Raw genomic sequence first — 24,652 nt, 5'->3', positions numbered from 1 at the left:
ACTGCAGAACAGGGAAGGGCCATGTTAGGAGGGTGGGGGCTGAAAGGAAGGAAAAAGGTGTGGTTGGTGATAGATATGATAGATGTTTCCTCTCTTTGTAAATGTTTCCTAGAGTCATCCCTCTGAAGACTGTCACAAATTTCCCAGTATGAAGACAACTTAAATTGGTCCAAAGACCCCATAAATGATCTTCCCCTCCAATGTGGCCTAAATATCTTTCTCTACGAGTCCTTAACCATCTTGAAATCCAACATCCAGGTAGTGTTGTCTACGGTTCTGTGATTCCCAAAGAAATAGCAAGATGTCAGCCAACTCACAAATGATTATGATTCTCCAAGGAGCTTGCACAGTATGCTGCCATATTAACCAACGTTTTCCATAGACTCATTCAACAGTGAGCCCTCCAGCCATCCATGGTGTCTCTTCAAAAGTGACCAGCCTGATGTGTTATTTTTTTTTAATTTTTTTTTTTAACGTTTATTTATTTTTGAGACAGAGAGAGACAGAGCATGAACAGGGGAGGGTCAGAGAGAGGGAGACACAGAATCTGAAACAGGCTCTGAGCTGTCAGCACAGAGCCCGACGCGGGGCTTGAACTCACAGACCGTGAGATCATGACCTGAGCCGAGGTCGGCCACTTAACCGACTGAGCCACCCACGCGCCCCCCTGATGTGTTATTAAAGAGACAACTTTGTAAATTTAAAAAATGATGTCACGGGCAATGGCTACAACACTAGTAATTTCTAAAGTCAGTCTTTTGATATTGTATGGGGAACTTTTGTTAAGTATTAAGGGAATGATTTCTACATGTATTTTGCTTTCTGTAACTACTGCTTTGTTTTCCATTCCATTTTTAATGTTATCAAAGTTGTGCACATACACAAATAGAGGACTCTATGTGCTTTATGAAAACAGCAGCCCTCTGTGTTTCATTTTCCCCACTTCCTGATCCCCAGAGGCAATAATGTCACTATTTTAGCTTATTATTTTACAATTTAAAAACTTACAGCCATACAACTTATTAATATTGTTATTTCTGAATTTCCAGGTTTGCAATTATCTATGGAATTCTCACCAAAGGTGAAATTCAGCCCACTTTAACAATCTCCCTGCCCCTGCACACACACCCCCATGGACACACCTCAAACACACCTCATGGCCCTTTATCATTCCAGGGTAGTTGCAGCATAACTTTGGCTAGATAACTACAATAATACAGTGATAGTCCTAGCTGTGACAAGGAGTGTACCATGGTGTCTTTCAGGATACTACTTCCCTATGTCCTGAAACCCAGGTGTTAATAATTCTCTTCCTGTATTCATATGCTTAATGTTCTGTGTACTTATGACCAATGCAACAAAATTCTACTCTCCTTTGGTCTAAATCTTGTTTTAATTCATCCAACATCCTATGTATTTTTTTAATTTTAGCCTCTTGAAGAGTCTTTTCTGTAGCCTCCTGATCTGCTAACCTGGACATGGTTACAGTCTAGACTCAAACGTATGTTGTCTTTGAATCTTCCTTTGGCATCATCCCAACAATTCTCTTTGCTTTGCTTTTATGTTGGGTTCCTTGTGTTCTGAATCCCAGACTCTCCTCTTTCTTAGATCACTCCTGTGCCCTAGTATAGCACATGCTCCACTAGCTGACTGACAAAGTATGTGCAGGAGGTAAACTTCTTGAGATTTTGCATGTCTAAAAATGACTGTATTATTGACAACCTTGATTGGTAGTTTAGCTGGGTAGAGAATTCTAGGTTAACAATAATTTTCAAAGCTTTGTACTGTTACATTCTAGTTTTTGTAGTTGCTATTAGGAAATATGATTCTGGATGTTCTCTTTGTCTCTGTTGCCCTAAAATTACATAATTTTTTGTTGGAGGGAACCTCCTTTCTTCTGTGGTTCTGTGCACTCAGTAAATCTTTTCATCTGGAGAAATGGGTGCTTTTCTGAGAAATATTTTTAACTCATTTCTCTGATAATTCTGTTTCCTGCTGTCAGTGTTGTTTCTGGGACTCCTTTTGGATGCTGGACATTCTGGGATTACCACTAAATTTTCTTATCTTTTCTGTCCAATTTTCCAGTTAATTGTGGGTTTGTTGTTTGGTTTTTGTTTTTGCATTACACTATGGACATTTCTTTAACTTTATCCTCTAATATATCTTTTGAAAAATATTCTCTGCTGCTATGTTTTTAATTCTCAAGAACATTTTTTTTTGTTCTTTACAATAACTTTTCTTCAAGACAAAGACACATTATCTTCTCTTACCTAATCCAGAGACATTAGTGATAAAGACCACACAGACCAGAACACTTTAGAGAATTTACTCCTAAGTTGCTTTTTAATGTACATTATGTACTGTAGATTTTGTATTAGAGTTTTTCATCCAAAAGCTAGTGACCTTTAGTAGGCATACTTTTCTATTTAAAAGAAATAAAATTAATTCTAATGTCTCTTCTAAAAGAATGCAATTTTCCCTCATAAAAAAATTTGCCAGCATCTAATGTCAGTTTTGGTGAAAGGCAATTCTTGGAGGTGAGTTTTTAGAAGAGCGGCATTATTTCTGACTTAACAGAATGGATGAAGTAGAAGCATGGAGAGTCTCGTCACATGAGCAGCTATCATTCTTCTTCCCTCTAAGATTCTGAACCCCTTTCCCTCCTCTCTGTCACTCTTCTGGCCTCTAAAAACCCCTTCCAGCGTGTATTACCCCACAGCTGCTGCTGTAGATTGTAGACTAGAGGAACCACGAAGATTAGGGGGAGAGGAAATGTTGCTAACCACAGAGAATGTGTTCAAAAAGAAAAACTGTAAAATGAAGGGAGAAAAGAGCTAAGATCAGGGGCTTTATGAAAGTGAGATGAAAAAGTACTATAGGGAGAACTTGGGGAAAGTTCCTGTAAAAACAAAACCAAAAAGGCATAAAATGGACACAAAATAGTACCAAGAACCAAGCCTCTGTTTTGTTCTTTTTCTTCCATAAGAATAAGAGAAATAATTACTCCAGCCTATGTCATAGGATTTTTCCAGGGTCAATTCAAATCACAAATTGGAAAGCACCTAAATTTGAGTTTCATTTTTTTTTACAGCCACAGGTTTATGCATTTATATGAACAAGAAGGTCACCAACTTTACTACTTTTCAGCTGTTATTCACATGGAATACCCATGAAAGGCAAGGACTGAGATGGTAATTGAGAGGCTTTTGTCTCTTTAAAAAAAGGAAAATCATTATAAGTAATTTAACTTATATCTCAATTTTTAGTTTCCAAAGTACTATTTGTTCATATAACACCTCTAAATTTACACAGAGGTAGTTTTGTGACATCTTCAATTCTAGAATTTTAAAAGACTGATTTATGACTTTAATGCCTATTTATCTGAATAATGGCAGGCTCTATCCTAGCAAGCCACTGTTCCAAGGATACGTCCCATTTTCTTCTAGACTGTTATGGCTTTCCTACCTATAGCAGCCATTCTTTTGAGGAAAGAGCAAAAACATTTCCATAGAAAATGTTTTCTTCACGTTTAAAGCATCTCTTGTCCCATTGTGGCAACCATAAATATTAATCCTATGCAGTGACATGAATTTCTGACACATTTTTTGGAAAGGCCTGGATTATCATTACCTCTTCAGTACTTTGTGGCCAGTAAAGACTGATACAGGACACGTCTAGAGGCATTTGAGATTGCCCTAAGGAAGATAACCACTGCATGCTCTCGGAAGGCAGTTCTTGCACTGGTAGTGAGATAAACCAAGAGCTGCCAGTATGGTGACCCAACAAAATGCATACTTTGCTGCCTCTGGTCTTCCCTAACTGCAGTCTCAAAGGCTCCATGTATTGTATTTTGCCACAAGTGGTGTTGCTTAGCCCTGCATTTCAAATGCAAAAGCAAAACGTGTAAAACCACTTTTTCAGGAACGCACATTTTAAGACTTTCAAGAAAGCTATGAGATGCTGCTAGATTACATTACCCCTCTGGGGGATTTTACAAGGCTATACTGTAGAACTGTACATTAATTGCAAAGTAACCTCATAAAACCACCTACTAGAAAGAGGAACAACCGCCCAAAGCAATATATCAACAAAAGAGATATTGTCATTCCAGCTAAAGGGCACATTTTTGCAAAGTCAGTTCTTCTATTTAAGAAAAATATTTATTAAGAATTTTTCTTCATCCATTCAGCCATATATAGCAGGATTAAATGTTTAGTAACCTACATTTTCATGTCTGTATTTTAAAAATTTGTTTTATCACAATATTTAAATACCAGTTCTAGGAAGGAATGTAACTAGCCACTGCCCACTTGGTACTCAAATACTGATTAAGTCATGAAAATCAACGGTTTTTACATACCTCATTTTCCTGATTCTTTTTGCTGGCGAAATATTGCCTGTTGCCCCAGACAGTGAGAGATGAAATAATCCATCTCTATTGAAAATGCCAGCAATGCAAATTAGCTTCTGAGTCGAATGGACTGTGTGCTTTGGGTCCAGAGTATATGTAGTAATTCCTCTATTTCCTGTTCAAATATAATGTGCTTTTATCAAATGGAACTGCTCTTATACAAACTAAGCTTTACATTAAGTATCTAACTTAATTTTTTATTTTGTTTCCAAAATACTTGAAATTTTAAAATCAAAGCACAATTCTACCAAAGAAGACGTGTGAAAATATAAATGGCACATAACTATCCATGCGGCATGGAACGGCCAAGATAGCAGATTGTTAGATTTAATCTGGGAAGGTGAAAATAAAGGAGATTCTAGGATATATATTTTATTACCTGCACGATTATACAAGGAAAAATTGGGACTTGAGTACTTACAATTAACAGTCAACACAACTAGCAATTCTGCAGACCACTTTAGAAGGATGAATGATGAAAGTAGTTTTGTTCTAATTTATAACAATGAAATTATTTTCACTTTATCTGCTTAATTCCTGGCCACACACCCCTGGCCTTCCCTCCAGGGTTGAGGGAGCAGTAAACAATTAGAGTGGTTTTCCTACATCCAATGAGAGCAAGGAATATTTTGCTTTATCACCAGTGGATCCCCAGTGCTTAGCAGAAAGGCACACTGCAAACCCTCACACAATTGTCTAACTCATGCATCTTTCTCATCAAAGGAATTAAGGTCAAAGCCCAGAGCCCATTAGTTCCGATTAAACCAAGAGCAAATACAAGGTACAGCCCTACAAACAAAACACGATGGTTGAACCTCAGTGTGTCCTGGGGTATGTACATCATTTTATATTACTTTCAAATTAGCATCGAGCTTAATAGGGAACAGAGGAAGTTGGAAGACATATCTTTTTAAGGGCGTCTTTGTGACGGCCTTGATCCAGAAGTAGAGATTTTCTTGTCCTTTCCTGTCACTGATTCTGCTCTCTGCATGTCCTTGACACTACACATAAAGCATAAACCCATTTTCACAACATATTACCAAATCCCTGTGACTTCCAGAGAGTTTTCAAGATAGAAATTCTATATATATTATGATTCAGTTAGCTTCAATTTTCCCCTGTTCACTCAAATACTAACTTACTGAGTGATCCTTCACACATCACACCACCACCTTGTTCCAAGAGTGAAACACAGACTCCTGAACTGCTCGTCATGTTCAGTTGGGAGCCAGCTGGTTGTGTGTAAGTTACATATTTTTTGGTTATTTTTATCACCGATTGACATTTGCTTGTATAAATTAGAAACCCAACTACGTAACAGAATGAAAATAGTAGTAAATAATGAAAGTTATAGAAACTTTCTACATGATAACTAAGTCTGAAATGTCACTGTTTCTTTTTAGCCTCCACTTTCTGGATTATTCTAGGTATCATGGCTTCCTCCTCTGAAGTGTTCTTTGGTTGGTCTCTGGACACATGCATCTATTTTGGTCTATTTTAGTAGAGTACTCTTGAGAATATTAAAAAGTTGATGTGTAATACAAGCAAAATATATCCTAATTATCTCATCAAAGAAAGAGATTTAAACTATTTGCTTCTAATAGCAGAAGCTGTCATAGTCCTGTGTATTACACAAACCTATTTTCCCATTCCACAAGTAACCTCTGTGTAAGACAGATTCCAGGCTAGAAAAAAACCAGCATACTTAAACTGGGTAATAGGAGCAATTTAATGAAGAGACTCTAGGAATGTGTGGGCAGGAATTAGGGAAATACAACATGGTGCCAACACTTTACCCAGGTCTAGGATGGTGCAGGATTAGGCCTGAAAGGGGCATGAGGAGGTAATAGTTACTGCAAGTTAGGATAACTATAAGGATAACACTTGACAGAGTTTCTGACCTTTGGAAGAGGGCAGCAGCCAACACTCAAGGAGAGAGTTAGGGGAACTTATACCCTGACCTCCCTCTCTCGTGACCTCTGTTATCCCACAGGGACCTCCCATGGGCTGCACCCACTCAAAGCCTGGGGACAGAGGAGCCCACTGATATAGCCTGCACAGGTCTGCATTGATGTCCTCCCTAAGGAAGAGGACGGTGTGCGTGCAAAGTAGAAAGTGGACCAGAAGAGCCAGGCCAACAACAGCCAGCACACACTCTAAGAGTGAGTCTGACTTTGCCATGATTAACTCCCTCAGAAACTACTGATGAAAGCACATGCAGAGAGAAGATGGCAAGTGTACAATGTGTTTATTATGAACCCAGAGGCATCAGTTCTCATCTTTCTAGGCTTATTTTCCCTTCAATAAGCTAACTATCAGGAGAGACACTCATATTCAACTTCAGGCAGTACACTATCTTAAAAAATGAGCCCATAACTAAGATTCATCCACCTGAATTTTAAGTTAATACTCATAAGAGGCTTAACATGAGCAGTTCTGACTCTGAGGGTGGGAAGGATAGTAATGTAATGTCATAGAAACATTCAGAATTGTTGAAATTGTGTGTTCAGCAGATGCTGAAGCTGTTGACTGCTGGAGGTATCCATGCTAAAGGAACGGCCTTCACTAACAAGTCTGGAACACGCTCCCAAACTCCACCACAGGGGCCAGATCCAACTGCCCACGGGGCAGGTTAAATCTACACAAGCCTGGCATGAACAAGAGAGTGCAATACAGAGGGGACGATGACTGCATGACGTGGGGAACACTTCAACTGATTTAGAAAACAAACTTACAGAATGCCTTTCTTTGCTGATTTTAGACAGCTCTCAAACCTCATATCCACCATCAAGATCTTAACAGTTCTTCCTTCCTCCCTCCCTCCTTCCTTCCTTCCTTCCTTCCTTCCTTCCTTCCTTCCTTCCTTCCTTCCTTCCTTCCTTCCTTCCTTCCTTCCATCATTTCAAACATTTACTGTCCCAGGCACTATGGCAGGCAATGGGAGATTCAGCAGGGAAGGACACTCAGAGCGCAGAAAAGAGAGCACTGGTTAAAGGCATGGACGTAAGAGTAACTAGACACAGGTTCAAGTTCTAACCTGCCCATTGTTGACTCTCTGGCTTCCTAAAAAATAAGGATTATAATGATCTTATTTCCCAGGATTGGTGGGAGGGTTACAATATTGTGTGTATTTTACTTGGAAAATGTTATTTATAGCCCTGTCATGATACTACAAGTCTTAGACATCTTAAGAACGTTATGCAGTACTCATTATTCTCATTGACGTAAAGATAATGCAAGCCATTTAGTACTTGATAATAGTAAGTGCTCAATATGTAGTCTTAACTGTTATTATTCTACAGTATTTTCAAGTAATTTGTACTTGTCATAAACTGAAATACACATATCCACCTTCAGTAAAAATGAGGTATGGCAATTTGGTAGAGTTTGATTTTGATCACACTTATTGTGTCAAGGAAATTGTAAGTTTACTATATACTTACCCCTAGGTTTTTAGCTTCTACATAAGACTATCAGGTGAACTCCTATGAATATGTATATTATATTAACTAACTTCACTAGAACTGACAGGCTGAGAACTGACATTCACTAAAAGTTTACTATGTGCCAATCACTTTATCAGTGTTGTTTAATTTTCCTGTAGTTGGTGAAGTTGGCTTTATTACTTCTGCTTCACACATAAAGAAATGTTTTGGGATTTGTCCAAAACAGAGATGATACACATTGGGGAAAGTGTTGTTGTTGTTATTATGTTTTAATACAGCTGAAAAAAGCTAAGATGGAATACCCTTAAAACAAAACAAAAACGAGGCCTCTACAATTCCTGTATAATACACAGAAAACTCTTTACTAAACTCATACTAACAATAAATGGTAAAGCAAGATTGTATACTTAGGTTCACAGATATTGTATTTCATTTTTATATCTTATTTTACTATTGTGAAAGATAGAGCTATAATTTTAAGTTTAATAAAATTAACAGCATGTATCCCCCACAACGAGCCCCCGTCTGAGGACTAGATCACTGATAACCTTGAGAAGCCCCGTTGTGACCATTCTGAATCACTATCTGCCCCTACAACGCTACCTGGCCTTTGCGGTGAACGTTCCTTCAACTTTACTATTTTTTTTAGCTATTCCATCTTTGTAGCCCTGAACAATAGAGACTGGTTTGCAAAAAGGAGGTATTTAGCACAAACCCAACAGAGGAGGGAAGGGAAACACTGCCCCCGCTGGCAGAGCAGAGGCGTGCCTGCAGCTTTTCGGAGAGCTCATCCGCACCCCACCCCCACCCCACGTGAGTTAGTTGGAGTGACCACGAGTGGGTCCTGGGACACACAGGTGACATCAGGCTGCTGTTCTTGCCTCTCTTACAGAGGAACAGGTCAAGGCAAAACCCCTCGGAGGGAAGGGAGGACTCACCGTTTCTCTACTCTTCCGTAACACCAACATTGTTAGCCAAGGTCTTTTGCACCATCTCCTTTTCTGTGTTTTCAAAAACCAATTTCACCAAAACAAAACACTGCATTACACTGCAGGCTTCATAGTGTGACTATAGCCATAGTAGCTGGAAAGCTCCCACTTCCACTGGGCCAACAATGGAACGTGTCTGCTTCCATTGGCACAGCTACATTCCGCTGTCAGGGGCCTGGTCAGCAAGCTGCAGCAGGAAATGGGATTTCCAGGCGGCTGGAGCTATAAAAGTTATACGACTTCCCTGAAGATGGGTGAAAAGGAAAACCACTGAAACCATTGCTTTGGGGCAACACAAAGCAAACTCGCTGACTAACTCCTAGAGGCTTTGGAGTCACATGTACAAAAAACAAGGCTCTACTTTTCTATGGAAAAGTTATTCTTATTTTACCCTTCTTCCTTCATGGCAAAAACAAACTTCAGTCCCTGTACAGGCAACCCACACCATTTTGATGAACTGCATTATATTGCTATGCGAGTAAGTTTAAAATTGAGAACGGGGCCCAAGTTTCAGGTTTTCTCTATGCATCCTACTCGGTGATTCCTTATTAACACCCTGAGTCACAGAGTGAATGTGAGTGCACGGGATATATTTCTGCATCACTTCTGCTTTATCCACCAAGGCACTAACAGTGAAACTACAGACCAAAATGCCAGGTGAGCACTTAGAAATGGTGTCTTTCAGGGGCGCCTGGTGGGCTCAATCAGTTAAGTATCCGACTTCGGCTCAGGTCATGATCTCACAGTCCACAATCTCACAGTTCATGAGTTTGAGCCCTGCGTCAGGCTCTGTGTTGATGGCTCAGAGCCTGGAGCCTGCTTCGGCTTCTGTGTCTCCCTCTCTCTTTGCCCCTCCCCCACTTGCATGCTCGCTCTCTCTCGCTCCCTCTCAAAAATAAATTAAAACATTAACAATTTTTACAAAAAACAGAAGTCGGTGTCTTTCAACCTTCTCACTTTTCAAGTACCTGTCTTAAGTTTTTTAAGAAGAGGAAATGTGTAAAAATTATTTTCTAATGATATAGACACTTTCCATGTGAGGAAAGTAAGGCCCCCAGTAACTTACCCAATGTTAAACAGCTACCTATAACCTTAAACTATTGACTCCTTCTTCACCCCAAGACGTTATCGATGTGGGAAACAAAGGCAAAAGAAAAAAATGAAATTTCATTACTACCCATTGACAACTCCTTGAAACAGGCAGAGTGACCTTCCTCTGGGAGCTCAGCTGCCTGGATGATGACATTTTGCTAAATGTCATCTTAGCCTGACGCCTCAGGATTCTGTAAATCTACTTTAATATGTATAACTTCCTTTGGAGGGGCGCCTGGGTCACTCAGTTGGATGAGCATTTGACTTTTGATCTCAGCTCAGGTCATGATCTCACAGGTTCGTGGGTTCAAGCCCCACATCAGGCTCTGTGCTGACAGTGCACAACCTGCTTGGGATTCTCTCTCTCCCTCTCTTTCTGCCCCTGTGTCACTCACTTCCTCTCTCAAAATAGATAAACTTGAAAAAAAAAGACACCTTCTCACAAGGGGCTTTAAAAGTAAAACCCCAATCTTTAAATTCTAAGTCTCCACTTCCTGCTTTTTCCCCGCATCTTACCACATATCACCATCATCTATATTTTACCTATTTGTCTTATTTATGATCTGTCTCTCTCACAAGAATGTAGTCCTGTGAAGGCATTCTACACAATTCCCAATGCCTGGGGCAGTGCCTGCACTTGTGAGGTCCCAGGGAACATCTGTTGAATGAATGGAAAAGTGTACAGATACAACCTGAATTGACTGGTATAAGGAAATGAATGTCTCTCCAGTGCCGGCATTACACAAAGTTTTTTTAGGAGGTCAATAAAATCTATAAAGCTCTCCCAGATTAGAAACAGAAAAGAGAGAAAATACAAATTACTAACGCCAAGAAAGAAAGAGGTACATCATTACAGATTCTGCAGGCATTGAAAGGACAGTAGCATATGAGAGACTACCTCATGCTTACAAATTTCATAACTTGGACTAGCAAAAACATTTTTAGATACAACACTAAAAGCATGATCCATGAATTTTAAAAAACTGGTACGTTGGGTGTCATCAAAATGAAGAACTTTCACTTTTTGAAAGACACTGTTAAAATAATAAACAATAAGCCAGAGTTTGGAGAAAATGTTTGCAAATCACATATCTGATAAATGAGTTGTAATCCAGAATAAAGACTGTACAATATTCAGTAATAAAAATCTAATAAAAAAGAGCAAAAAGAACCCAATAATATGAAGAATCCAATTAAAATAAGCAAAACTTTGATAGACATTTCACTAATGCTTAAGCATGAATGATAAGCACAGAAAAAGCCACTCAATGTTATTAGCCAACAGAGACGGAAATGATGACCTCTGTAAGGCACACTGCACATCTATGAGAATGGCCAAAATTAACAGGAATAATTGTGCCATACTCCAGTGAGGATGCAGGACAATGGGAACTCTTTTCTGTTCCGACTACTATTATTTTACTACTACTACTATGCAAGATTTCCAGTTCACTAACATCCCCTTCTGTATATGGAGAGTTCAGACACTTTAGCGCACTGTTGGCTGTCTTGGTGCAGGAGACGGGGCTGTGGACCCTTCAAGTTGTTGGTTATCTACCTTATTCTAAGACAAAACCTTTTTCCTTTTTGCTCTTTTTCTCTTTCACTAGCTAATAGCCAAAAGACACTTCACTTTTGCCTTTCTCTCTAGATCAGACACATCATGAAGCATACTTTTTCAAAGTGTGCATGCTTCCAAGTCCTGTCTACGCTCTGATCTACCGGGGCACCGTCTTTAGGATTTTTCAGACGGAAGGTCAGCTTAGTCTTTCTGGCAGTAGTTTTAGATCAACCCAAAGCTGTTTGCTAGTTTTCTTCTGATCTCTCTCCCGTAGTTTTTCTTGCTCTGTCCTTGCTTGTTCCGGAGCAGGCCAGGGTGGAGGAGGGCAGGGGAGCAGGATGTGAGAACTTGCATTAGGATCTAGTAGGATTTTCTCTTGCGGTTATTTTGAACTTTGGTCACCTCCTGTTGTAGGGGCCAAGGGCAGGCTGCCCCAAGATGGGCCACTTTGTCATGAACATTATTCTGCGTAAAATCAATCCAAACCCAGCAGATTCAGGAAAAGCTCTTTACCTCCCCCTCAATTGCCTGCTTGTACCAGGAAGAGATATTAACAGAGATTCCTCTCCAGCAAAGGAACTCATCTGTGTAACAGAGCAGCCCTGTTTTCCCAAACATCTCCTCTCACCTTCCTGCTAATGGCCTTCATGTCCTCTGTGTCTGCTTCCTGTCCTCCAACTTGACCCCAGTCCTGAGCTCCCGGAAACATCATGATGCCTCACTGTTTTTGGAACTCCTGGTTTGTGTGGACTCCCTGTATGTACTCCTAGTAGATGTGATTTTCTCCTGTTAATGTGTCTCATGCCAATTTGATCTAAGTCCAGCTAGAAGAACCACATGGCAGGAAAGGTCCTCCTCCCAACACTGTCTTCAGGTTATGCCATAGGCACGGTTTCTGTGAAGTTTATTTGCCTCTTCTTATTCTGTATTGTCTCTGGGATAAACCAGCAGATGGGAAGCTGAAGAGTAACCACTGTCTCTCACTAGCTGGAATTTTCTCTTCTTTCTTCTTTCTCATGAAACATTTTGAACCAGTCATACCAGAAGTAAAACATATATTCCACTAAACTTTGGAGACTAATTCTGTAATAAAACTAATTTCAACCCTCAATGGAGAGTAAAAAAGCAAAAAGCCCATATTTTCCCTAAGGTTAGGTAGGCGTCCATTTCACTGACACTTATTTCTGGCTTACTTGGAAAGACTAAACCATTTCAGTGGTTCTACATTTGAGATGACCATTTCAGGCGTGTGAGTAGAAAATAAACTTGTTTAAAATCTAAGGTTGCACAAAAAGATTAAGAATGGATATGGTGATTCTCTGTGAAATTTTCTTCCTCTTCCATGTCAACATTTGAGGAAAACATTCTTTCCTCTCTTACTTCTGTCATCCCTGTGTTCCTTTGTCATTTTAAAATTATAATGGCTCTTAATTTGAGAGACATATCTCTGAGCAGACTGACTTTGTGCTTGCCTGAGTCAGCGGGGAACACTCACTGCTACCCAGAGCCTTCCTCCAAATGACTCCTTTGCATTCCTTCCATCTAAAAGTAGCCTCTCTTCAGGGGCGCCTGGGTGGTTCAGTCGGTTGAGCGTCCAACTTTGAATCAGGTCAAGATCTAGCAGTTCATGAGTTCGAGCCCTACATCAGGTTCTCATAGCCTGGAGCCTGGAGCCTCCTTCAGATTCTTTGTCTCTCTCTCTCAAAATAGGCTCTCTCTGGAGCCTTCTCTCTCTCTCTCTCTCTCAAAAATAAATAAACATTAAAAAAAAAAAGTAGCCTCTCTTCATATTACTTATAGAGGCCGCCTTTGGGCAAATAGGCATTGAGCAATGGAATACAGACAGTCCCATCAGACAACCCACCTGAAAACATCCACAGGCCCTAACTAACCAATGGGCTACTTACAAGTGCGCAGTTACCAAAAAAGGGAAAGTTCCATACATCAACTCCATCCTATCTTCTCCTTTGCCCTTTAAAAACAGCTCCCCACCCACCGCCTCCTGGGAGACAGTCTCTCCTCTGCTGTACTGGTGCCTTCAATAAACCTCTATGTGTCTGTTTTGCCCAGGTGAATTTTGTCACCATCGGTGCCACTGGCTTCCTCCTGATCATCCCCCCACGTTTGGAGGTCCCCATCCTATCAAGACAGACACCTCATTACTTTTATCTATATTGTGGTCTTACATATTTTTTTTTTTTACAAATTTGGAATTGTACGCCCATCGTGGACACTGAGTAAATTTACCAACATATAAAGGGCCTTCAACATCTGTCAGGCCTTCAAGTGTAATTCTACCACAGTGCAAGAGCTTTCATTAAAAAGTGGAGTCTTTCATTTCAGTATATCCTATTTCTCAAAATCGTGAGTAGTATGTGGTAGGGTATGTATGTATACAGTATATGCAATCTTGATCTACAAAATACAACAAAATCTCATCACAAAGGTTATCTATGGGTGACTGGGGAATTTCCTACAGTGCTTTTTTTTTAAGAGGAAATCCAGAATTTTAATGGCATTTTTCCAGATAAAATTTTTATTCCACTCTTTAATAAAAATTGTATACATTTAAGGTGCACCACATGATTTAATAGGCATATACACAGTGAAATGATTACAACAATCAAGTTGATTAATTTATGCCTCTGCTCACACAGTTACATTTTTCCTCTGCATTGAGAGTACATGAAATCTACTCTCTTAGCAAAGTTCTGGTATTGATGAGGGATAGAAGCAGAGAAATATTCACATTTAGCCCAGAGAGCTGACCCATACCCTGCCTGGTTCTAAAAAGCATCAAATACGTGCTGGCTGCTACAGCCTTAAAGGGGCTCATGACTGCCTGCACATCTCACCAATAGTTCATATCAAACTGCATGATAAGCACCAGAGAAATCTTGCAAAAGTAGTTTTACAAATAGAAAACTGAAGAAGACATTTATGATCTAATACTCTGCATGCCCCCTCCTCCTTGAGCACTAAGCATATATGCACCAGCTTCATACAGCAAAAGTACAGCTCGTTCTGCCCATGGGTCCGGTCCCCATGTTACTTAAATAAATTTCATAAGTTGCACCACAAAACGTCCAGTGAGGCTCAACAATCTTACAATGATCGGTGCAGAATTGCTATCATTGTTATGCTCCACATTAGATCTCTAGACTGTCTGCACTACACAACTCAATTTTGTGTCCTGGACCAATATGTCTCCATTTCCCCACCTCTCTGTCCCTGGGCATCAGCATTCTATCTTCTGCTTCTGTGTAGTCAACTTTGTAAGAGTCCACATACGAGTAAAATCAGCCCACACTACTTTTTAAGTAATTTATTTTTCTCTGATACAAAAAAACACCTACTTCATTCATTTTCCAATCCTTTCTCACTTTCTAACCTTTAGACATACATATGCATCTAGAAAATTTCATTTCCTAGCTTAAAATAGGTAAATACTTTAAGTAGAAATCTAAAAGGAATTGTTAAAAACATGAAAGTATGTAAAAATCTAGTATTTTTTATTTGATTTGATTTTTGTATAACCATGGAAGAAACAAACAAAATGAAATTAAACATCTCCAAGTAATGATGTTTTTGGAACAAAAAAACAACGGTTGTTAGTCTAACCCTTGCCTTGGCAAAGCATGTTGGCCCTGGAGCCAGGTGGAATTTGGTTTGTCTTCCAGACTTGTGACTTATACAGAGTGCAATCCTGGGTGAGTAACTTAATCTCTGAGATTAATTAATTCTCTGATAATGCGGAACAAGAAGACTAACCTTGCAGGTGTGTTTTAGTGAGTAGGAACAATTTCACAGTGGCCCATGGCAAGATGCTTAGCCCTAGAGTTTTCAGGATTTGGTGAGGGAATGGAAAACAAGAGACTAGGATGAAATGTGTATTTCTGGTTTGGATGGAAGGATCTGAACTGAGACCGAGATGATGGGAATGAATTAGCCAGGCAGAGCTTCCGTAAGGGAAAAGATGATGGTCTAGAAAGCAGGGATGAACGCACAGAAGGAAGAAGGTGAGCAAGAACATGTAACATATCTGTGGAATTCTCGTTCGTTTAATACGCCTTGAAGGTCAAGGGCAGCAAGACAAGTAGAAATCGGAATGGTAGGAAAATGGCAGTGCAAGGCTGGAAGGTCTCTCAAATTATAATGTTTGGACTTTATTCTGAGGATGATGTGGACACAACGAAAGCATCTAACTCGGGTTTGGAGTGGAGAGGAGCAAGGGAAGAGGCCAACGACCAGTTAGAAGACTTGTGGCTAAAAGCTGAGTGCCATACAGTGGCGGCCTGAGGTAAGGTAGCAGGAATGGGGTCTGAGGAGCACCCTGGGAATGCCTTCCCTGACCCCAGGTTGGGGTGGCTGCTTCTCTTCAGTACTCCACAGCCCTCTGTGCTGGCTGCCTCCACCACAGGGTGCGTATTGCTGTGTGTTCCTGTGACGCAGCAGAGGGTAAGTCCCAGGTAGACAAGAACCATGCTCTGTCTCCAGCCCTCACACAGTTTCTGGCGTGCGGAGTTCAAAACATATGCATTAGTAAAAGTGTAAATATGAATTTCTCTCTTCTGCTATACACCTGTGCTTGTAACAACGACCACTCACAGGGATGATGCAGACACCTCTAATTAATGGAAGTGCCTCCAAAGGAGAGAGGACGACACCATTATCCTCATAAAAGTTTTGAGTGCTGGGGCGCCTGGGTGGCTCAGTCGGTTGGACGTCCGACTTAGGCTCACGTCATGATCTCATGGTTCATGGATTTGAGCCCCATATGGGGTTCTCTGCTGATGGCTCAGAGCTTGGAGCCTGCTTCAGATTCTGTGTCTCCCTCTCTCTCTGCCCCTCCCCTGCTCATGCTCTGTCTCTCTCTCTCTAAAATAAATAAAACAATAATTTTTTTTAAATAAATAAAAGTTTTGAGTCATAATTTCCATGTGAAATTATATTAAACACTGAACATTAACTTAACTACGGTATATTTTCTGCCCTTAGAAGCTTATATATAAGCTATATATATTTTTAACTGTCAAAAAAATAAATTTCTGTATATTTTAGTTTCCTTTTTTTCTTTTTAAAATCAGGATTAATTTACCCAAGGGATACAGGAGTATTGATGCATAGGGGCACTTGTACCCCAATGTTTATAGCAGCACTCTCAACAATAGCCAAATTATGGAAAGAGCCGAAATGTCCATCAACTGATGAATGGATAAAGAAATTGTGGTTTATATACACAATGGAGTACCACGTGGCAATGAGAAAGAACGAAATATGGCCCTTTGTAGCAACGTGGATGGAAGCTAAGTGAAATAAGCCATACAGAGAAAGACAGATACCATATGTTTTCACTCTTATGTGGATCCTGAGAGACTTAACAGAAACCCATGGGGGAGGGGAAGGAAAAAAAAAAAAGAGGTTAGAGTGGGAGAGAGCCAAAGCATAAGAGACTCTTAAAAACTGAGAACTGAGGGTTGATGGGGCGTGGGAGGGAGGGGAGGGTGGGTGATGGGTATTGAGGAGGGCACTTTTTGGGATGAGCACTGGGTGCTGTATGGAAACCAATTTGACAATAAATTACATATATTGAAAAAAATTAAAATAAAAAATAAAATCGGGATTAACAACTATAGTTACTTTTAATTGAGTGGACCTTTCTAGGTGTTATTCCTAAATTGCCTCTTTGTTTTTATATGCAAATATTTTCTAGAATTTTCTGAATATCAAAAGATGATTTAATTAAATATTCTTAGTTCCCAATATACAGGGAATGTACTTTTTAAAGTATAGCTGATTAGGTCATGTTTATAATGAGTTATACCATTTACTGTATACATAAATGCTGAAGGCATTTACATAAATAAAAAGGCTACAATTCAAAACATTGTATAGATACAAGGCTGTGCGGTCTCTTGTAAACAGTATTGACGCTGGACAAGGAAACATAGCTGGCAGTATAAGAGTGATTTTAGTTATCTACAATTTTTCAGGAATAAAAATTATTTCTTCTTTGTTCTTTTTCTTTTTTTGCAATGCATTTATTTCCTGCTGAAATCTGCATTTCCCCTGAAAATGCCAAATGGAGTTTCTGGGTTTTGCTCTGTTAAATCACTTCCTCTGCATCTTGGTTAAACACGTTTTCACTAATTTGAAAAACAACACTCGAAACCACTCTGTTCAATTAAAATTGAAGCCTCTAGATGCTTAAAAAATTTATGAAGCAAAGTCTTGCTTTGCTTGATCATTTTATACCCATAATGATTGAACTGAGCAAGCAAGTGTTCCTCTATAACAATGAGGGTAAACGTGAATTTCACAATTTACATGTTTGTGACAAAGTCCCAGTATTACCTATTAACCAAATAGATTATATGCATTTGTTAAGTGGTGTATGGAGTATGTGTGTGCACGTGACATCTAATTATTTTAATGGACATTCTGCAGCTTTTATAAGAACAGCACTATCTGAAACTTATTCATTAACCAACTTCATGAAATTATTTATTTACAAAAGGATGCGTCTTAAAATGAAGTAACTAAATAATAACTCCTTTTAAACTGTGTTTCGTACTTTGTTCGGCTTACTGCTAACCCAGATACTTTCTGGGATGCAATGGAGCATAAACTATTTTTAGCAATATCTGCCTGTACATCCATATCTATAGCCAGATTTATATCTATTTGAATAAACAAATATGTTACATGTGTGTATTCTTCATGCTTTTAAGCACGTGTGATGGAAAAGGCAAAAGGCCAACTAATGGAGTATTACGCAACTATCAGATCCTGAGAAGCCGACATGCACAGATGTATACCCACATGATCCGCCACTAAAATGCAGATCATGATGCAGCGTGTGCAGTATTTACAAATACGATCTCATTATGAAATACTCTGGTTAAAAATTATCTTTAAAATGCAAATAATAGCTCAGAGTGCGTCCAGTCTCAATATTACATGGGTAAAGCATGACGAAGAACTGCTTAGCTTGGCCTTGGGCACACATTAAACGCTCCATAAAAGCTCTTATCATTATTTTATTATCGCTGTTGTCACTATTAACTCTTACAGGAAGTCTGTTTTCTCTTATCACAGAAATCACTGGGGCTGTGGACCGCTGCCTTTGCCGTGGGGAGTATTCTCAGCCTGGGCACGTTACAATAACGTATGTGAAAGTAAACACACTTAGGGGTGTGAGGTCATAAGTAAATATGCCAATAACAATTATTGGAGCCAAGCACAAAACGTTCTTAGGTGTTTCCGGGAAGTTTAAGTTGACCTAAGAGTGCATGTGAAGGAACAATTTATAAACTAATACCACAGGACGACTGACATCTGGAATCCGGGAACAGAAGCGATTCTTCCAAAGCTACACATCCTGGAGACGTGAACCACGGACAGTCACTGTTTTCCTCCTTTTAACTCCTAATGAACTGAACTGCAGTTGAAACCAAGCAATAAAAAAGCACACCTTCTCAGGGCGCCTGGGTGGCGCAGTCAGTTAAGCGTCCAACTTCAGCCAGGTCACGATCTCGCGGTCCGGGAGTTCGAGCCCCGCGTCAGGCTCTGGGCTGACGGCTCGGAGCCTGGAGCCCGTTTCCGATTCTGTGTCTCCCTCTCTCTCTGCCCCTCCCCCGTTCATGCTCTGTCTCTCTCTGTCCCAAAAATAAATAAACATTGAAAAAAAAAAAAAGCACACCTTCTCGGGAATTCCCAAGTTCCTTAACTTCCAGACTTGTGAATCCACAGGATTTCACTTTGTGACACAGAGGCTTAAAGAGCAAAAGGCTAGAAAAGCTTCACACTTCAGGAAAAGCCGAGTGAGATCAGGAAGGGTTAACGGAGGGCACAGACTGCCCACGGGAGCAGCAGCGGTCACACCCCAGCTGGAACACGGAGGGAATGGAAGTCTACGCCAGGTGCCGGGGCAGCGTCCCGCGTGAACGCCCTGCCTCTGGAGCATTCTCCTAAGGGAACCAGCACAGGCTGCTGCTTCATGACAGAAAACTGAATGGTCTGGGTGAAAGCATGAGCACACACCGAGCTGTCCTTTTTGTCTTTTGAGAAGGTCCTCTGATACACACAATGTTCTTAAAATTGTTTGCTTTAACTCAGAATCATTGAAAGGCAAAGTGAATCAATGCTGAAGACTGGGCAGAATAGACTGCTGTTCAGAAGTGGATAATCTCAGAACCAAGAAGAATTTCAGAAAACATTTATTTGTGAAATACTCAGACACCACTTACGTGTGCCTGCCAGGCGCATTCCAGACTGTGTCCTGTAAATAACAACCCAGTCCTCACTAGAATCCTACGCAGCACTTTCTGTGGGCGTCTCCACTGCACAGAGTGGTCACTAGGGGACAGAAGCACAAGCGAGTTCCTCTTGGGCGCCCAGCTGCTATGGGGCAGAGCAGGGACGGAGCCAGGGAAGTCTGCCTGCAGCCTGCATGCTTCACCCCCTCACCTGGGTAGGCTGTTAGCTGGGCTCTGGGGCTGAAAGGCTCTGACACTGCAGACGGCCAGCACACAGGGTGTCCGTTCTGACACATATTTTGATTCACAATTTGGACTCTAAGAACATCTGATGGTTGTTGGCACAGGAAGGTTATTTGCCAATTGCTTTTCCTGAATCCCAGGAACATAATGAGGGAGTAGAAGTAATTTGAGGCTTTTTGTATTTAACTCAATTTTACTGCCTGCTGTGTTTTCAACCAATGTGAACACACGGGCCCACATCAACAACTGTTGCACACTCACCCCCATGCCCAGTCCTCAGTGTTGATGCTACATGTTCCACTTTCCTCTTTGCATCCGCCACAACCAACCCAGCCCCTCTCCTCCCTGGTCTCCTTGCTCCGCTGAAGTCCCAGAGCGGCTTACCCATGTGCTTGCAGAGCACCCTCTTGGCCTCCTCTCGGCCTGTTTTAGCCACCGCAGAGACAGAGGGCAGAAGCCGGCTCTGCAGGTCAGCAAAGGGACAAATACCCTACAACAGGGGCGTCGTCACACGGAGAAGGACCAAAATCAGACTAATCACTTGTGATACAGAAGCAAAAGCAAGGACAGAGGTCAGGCCCAGGAGCCATACAGTTGGACCCATGGCACATTTCTCGGCAGCTCAACCCCTGGAGCCTCTGCTGGAAGGTCCCTTCCAAGGCGTGGGGAAGGACTCTGGCAGCTGGTATTCATAATTCTGTCTTTCCTTTAAACAGAGCCCTTAAAATTATATAAGCATCAGGCCCTATAAAGCCTAGATCAGCTCATGGTTAAAGCTATGGTTTTAATCACACCTTCAAGTGGCATTCGGTTCAGCTACTTGGAAACTAGAAATCAGACAAAATGCATCTCTTGTGCCACACAGACAGCCTCCTAGCACCTTGGAGAAACTCTTACTCTGTTCTATAAACTATGGAGTCTAACCTGAGTTGGAGGCAGATCTTCTCCCTTCCTCTTTGCTTGCTAGATTCCTTCATGCTAGACGCTACCTGCCAATCTGGAAGCTTCCACTCCATCTAGTGCTGGAGGCTGCTCTCCCAGGACAGGTCCCTGCAGTCAGGACGTTTTCTCAGACCCTGCCCTTCCCCAGCGTCTGGTACTGCTCTCGCTCAGCTCGCTCTCACTTCTAATGTAACCCGCGCTGCTGCCCACGCTCAGTATCGCTGCAAGATACAACCACAGGAATTGTTGTAAAGTTATGTAAACCACATCACCCTAAAACAGACAAGTCCATCTACAGTTACATTTCGATAATGCCAAGGAAGGTAGAAGAAGAAGAAGAAGAAGAAGAAGAAGAAGAAGAAGAAGAAGAAGAAGGAGGAGGAGGAGGAGAAACGGAATGATAAGACAGGCAAAAGATCAATAGCTCCATACATTCTTGATCTAGTTGAAGATTAAATAAAAACCAATATGCATTTAGAAATAATGGTTCCTTTAGCAAGAGATGGCTCATGTCCCTTTAACACACCCACTTCACAGCAAAGTGATGTTTTAATCCAGCATGATTTTTCAGAAGTTGAAACAATGGTTTATTAGGAAATCCTGACTTGCACAGCAGAAACTGTGTAGTTCACACACAGCTATAACATTTATGTGAGAAAACAGACACATTCGCGTCATTTGGGATGCCACAGCAATGAAGAAAGGCAGAATAACATAAAGAGGAGTTCAAAAGTTTCCAGAATGCTCGAGGTAAGATGTTCTGGTTAATTTACTTTTGTGGTTACCTTAGTTACTAGTCAAAGAATTCATGCATTCTATTTTTTGCTTTAGAAAAACCTCTGTTCTTGAAAGTCTTCTTTCAAGAGTTTATCAACTTCTGTGCCATGACAATTCAATCCATTTTTTTTTCATGACTTGGGACTGCAGAGGACTATAGGATCATTATTTGGAACAACCTCAAATACGGGAAATGTAGAAAACTGGGCTGACTCTACGCATGACTTGGTAGTTTTGTAAAATTTTAGTAAAATCGATGATAATAGACTTTTTCCCCATTATGGTTTGCCTACTCTGTTGATAACAGAACATAAAAGCATTACTAACTGAGGGTACTAGTTAACCAGCTTTTACTGGGTTAGAAGCAAGGATGGAGGGACACCTGGGTGGCTCACTTGGTTAAGCAACTGACTCTTAATTTGGGCTCAGGTCAGGATACCACAGTTAGTGAGACTGAGCCCCACATCAGCTTCTGCGCCGACAGTGCGGAGCCTGCTTGAGATTCTCTCTCCCTCTCTCCCTGCCCCTCCCCGACTTGTGTGAGCCCTCTCTCAAAAGAGAAGCAAGGAAGGAAGGAAGGGAGGGAGGGAGGGAGCAGAGGAAGGAAGGAAGGAAGGAAGGAAGGAAGGAAGGGAGGGAGGGAGGGAGGGAGCAGAGGAAGGAAGGAAGGAAGGAAGGAAGGAAGGAAGGAAGGAAGGAGGGAGGGAGGGAGGGAGCAGAGGAAGGAAGGAAGGAAGGAAGGAAGGAAGGAAGGAAGGAAGGAAGAAGGAAGGGAGGGAGCAGAGGAAGGAAGGAAGGAAGGAAGGGGGGGAGGGAGGGAGCAGAGGAAGGAAGGAAGGAAGGAAGGAAGGAAGGAAGGGAGCAGAGGAAGGAAGGAAGGGAGGGAGGAAGGAAGGAAGGAAGCAGAGGAAGGAAGGAAGGAAGGAAGGAAGCAAACAGAGGAAGGAAGGAAGGGAGGGAGGGAGGGAGCAAAGGAAGGAAGGAAGGAAGGAGGGAGGGAGGGAGGGAGGGAAGGAGGGAGGGAGGGAAGGGAAGAAAGGAGGGAGGAAGTTAGGGTGGTTAATTAAATGACCTGCCTGGAAAAGTTTTGAGAATTGATAGGCAAATTAATGACTATGAATGTGAGAACATCCTAGAAATAATATCCCCTTAAATATAAAATAGATGGCATCACACTTGGTTTCAATAAATGCAAAGATTAGAGCAAGGAAGGTAGCAGACTTTTCTCCGCCCCAATCCCCTATATTTAGACAGTCATTCCCTTATCCATTCAGTCAATGTTTAATCAATATCTGCTATGTGTTGGGAAATGGCATAATTTGGGAAATAGGCAGACAGGTTCTCTCTTCATGAAACCTCGAGGTTAGGGGAAAACTGGCTCAAAAATGTAATTACCATGCTCACAGTGTTCCTGAGAAGTTTAGGGTGCTACACACTCAAGCTGTATTCTCCAATCTAGGGTAAAGATCTGGAAAATCTTCCTGGAAAAAGTGATACTTCAGTTGAAATCTGAAACCCAGAGGAATAATAAGATATTGCAGCTGAAAGAGAATGCATTATGGAAAGAGAAAACTATTAATGTGATGGCCCCTAAGACGCTGGCTGGCATGTTTGAGAAGCCAAACATAGCCAGTAGGGCTGGACAACCAGAAATCTGGCCGGGAAGCTGGCCCTTAGGGCTCGAGTGTCAGCCAGGGCCCCATCCTTCAAGCCGCTGTGGCTATTCCTGGATTCTGGGGAGCCAGCGATGGGTTTACGCCATGGAGTGGTGCCATCACATTGTTTTGAGAGCTCACAGGAAGACAGGATAGAAGGTGGAAGTGGCAGATGCAAGACCATTTAGGAGACTATCACTGTGCTCCGCATGCGAGGTGGCCGCACTGTGGGGACGGCGAGGAGCGACAGATGTGAGGGACACTTGGAAGGCAGAACTGGCAGGATTTTTAGAATGACTGGCAGTGAGTGAGGAATTAAGGACTGAAGGGGTTAAATGCTCACCAGGTGTATGGACTGAATGTCCAGGGTTAGAGTGGAGCCATCACACCTAGAAGTAGGACTTCAGGGATGCCTGGGTGGCTCAGTCGATAAACGTCCAACTTCAGCTCAGGTCATGATCTCACGGTTCATGGGTTCAAGCCCCACATTGGGCTCTGTGCTGACATCTTGGAGCCTGGAGCCTGCTTCAGATTCTGTGTCTCCTTCTCTCTCTGCCCCTCCCCCACTCACACTCTGTCTCTCAAAAATGAATAAATGTTAAAAAAATTTTTTTAGAAGTAGGATTTCAGGGCAAAATCATGCAGTGTGGAGGGTCACTTCCTTGGGGATTTTTTTTTTTTTTGAGAGAGGGGCTGGGGGAAGTGCTCACAGCAGAGAGGAGAGAAAGATTCTCAAATCTCAAGCAGGCCCTATGCTCAGCACAGAGACCCATGCTGGGCTCAATCCTGTGAGCAAAAATCAAGAGTCGAGGCTCAACTGACCAAGCCATCCAGGTACTCCCCTTTGGAAAATCTTTTAACACAATTTTACCTTTTAATATTTATATAGAATTGTAAATATATCCCTAGATATATTCATTTACCTTACCCCCATTAGAACATAACAGTTTCAAAATAACAATACCAACACTACTATCACGTATAAAACCCCTGGGAACCTGTTTTCTGGTATTTGGACTACCCTCCATGTAAGCACATGGCCATCATACACTCTCTCCCCTTCCATGTCCTGCAGTCCCAGTTCCAAAAGTAACCATATATTAAATGCCACCACAAAGCCTCATTCTGATGTTTCTCTAGTCATCTGGAGAGTCAGGAGCACGTTCTCTGAAAGCTTCCTCAAAAACGTATCTTGAGCACTATTTCCCTGAGTTCCTGTATGTTGTTCAGTTTGTCTGTACCTCTTATATCTAAAGGTCAGTTTTCTGGATATAAGAT

General features: G+C 41.4%; 1 protein-coding gene across 5 annotated transcripts in view; it reads right to left on the bottom strand.

Annotated features, from left to right (window-relative positions):
* TRPC6 (transient receptor potential cation channel subfamily C member 6) overlaps positions 1–24,652 on the bottom strand; it is a 131,290-nt gene that overhangs the window by 42,928 nt on the left and 63,710 nt on the right. The window contains exons 2-3 of one of the 5 annotated variants that reach the window (XM_053204216.1): positions 4,361–4,526; positions 318–439 (exon numbers count right to left, since the gene is read on the bottom strand). The exons of 3 other annotated variants lie outside the window; for them this stretch is intronic. In XM_053204216.1, the coding sequence (XP_053060191.1) occupies positions 318–388 (71 nt within the window). In that variant the 5' untranslated portion in view covers positions 389–439; positions 4,361–4,526. The remainder of the gene's footprint in view (positions 1–317; positions 440–4,360; positions 4,527–24,652) is intronic. One more of the 5 variants, XM_053204217.1, reaches the window with a different exon arrangement.

Source organism: Acinonyx jubatus, chromosome D1, assembly GCF_027475565.1.
Source record: "Acinonyx jubatus isolate Ajub_Pintada_27869175 chromosome D1, VMU_Ajub_asm_v1.0, whole genome shotgun sequence".
Taxonomy (NCBI): Eukaryota; Metazoa; Chordata; class Mammalia; order Carnivora; family Felidae; genus Acinonyx; species Acinonyx jubatus.
The sequence above is the reverse complement of the archived record's forward strand: the minus strand, read 5'-3'. Positions and strand labels throughout refer to the sequence as shown.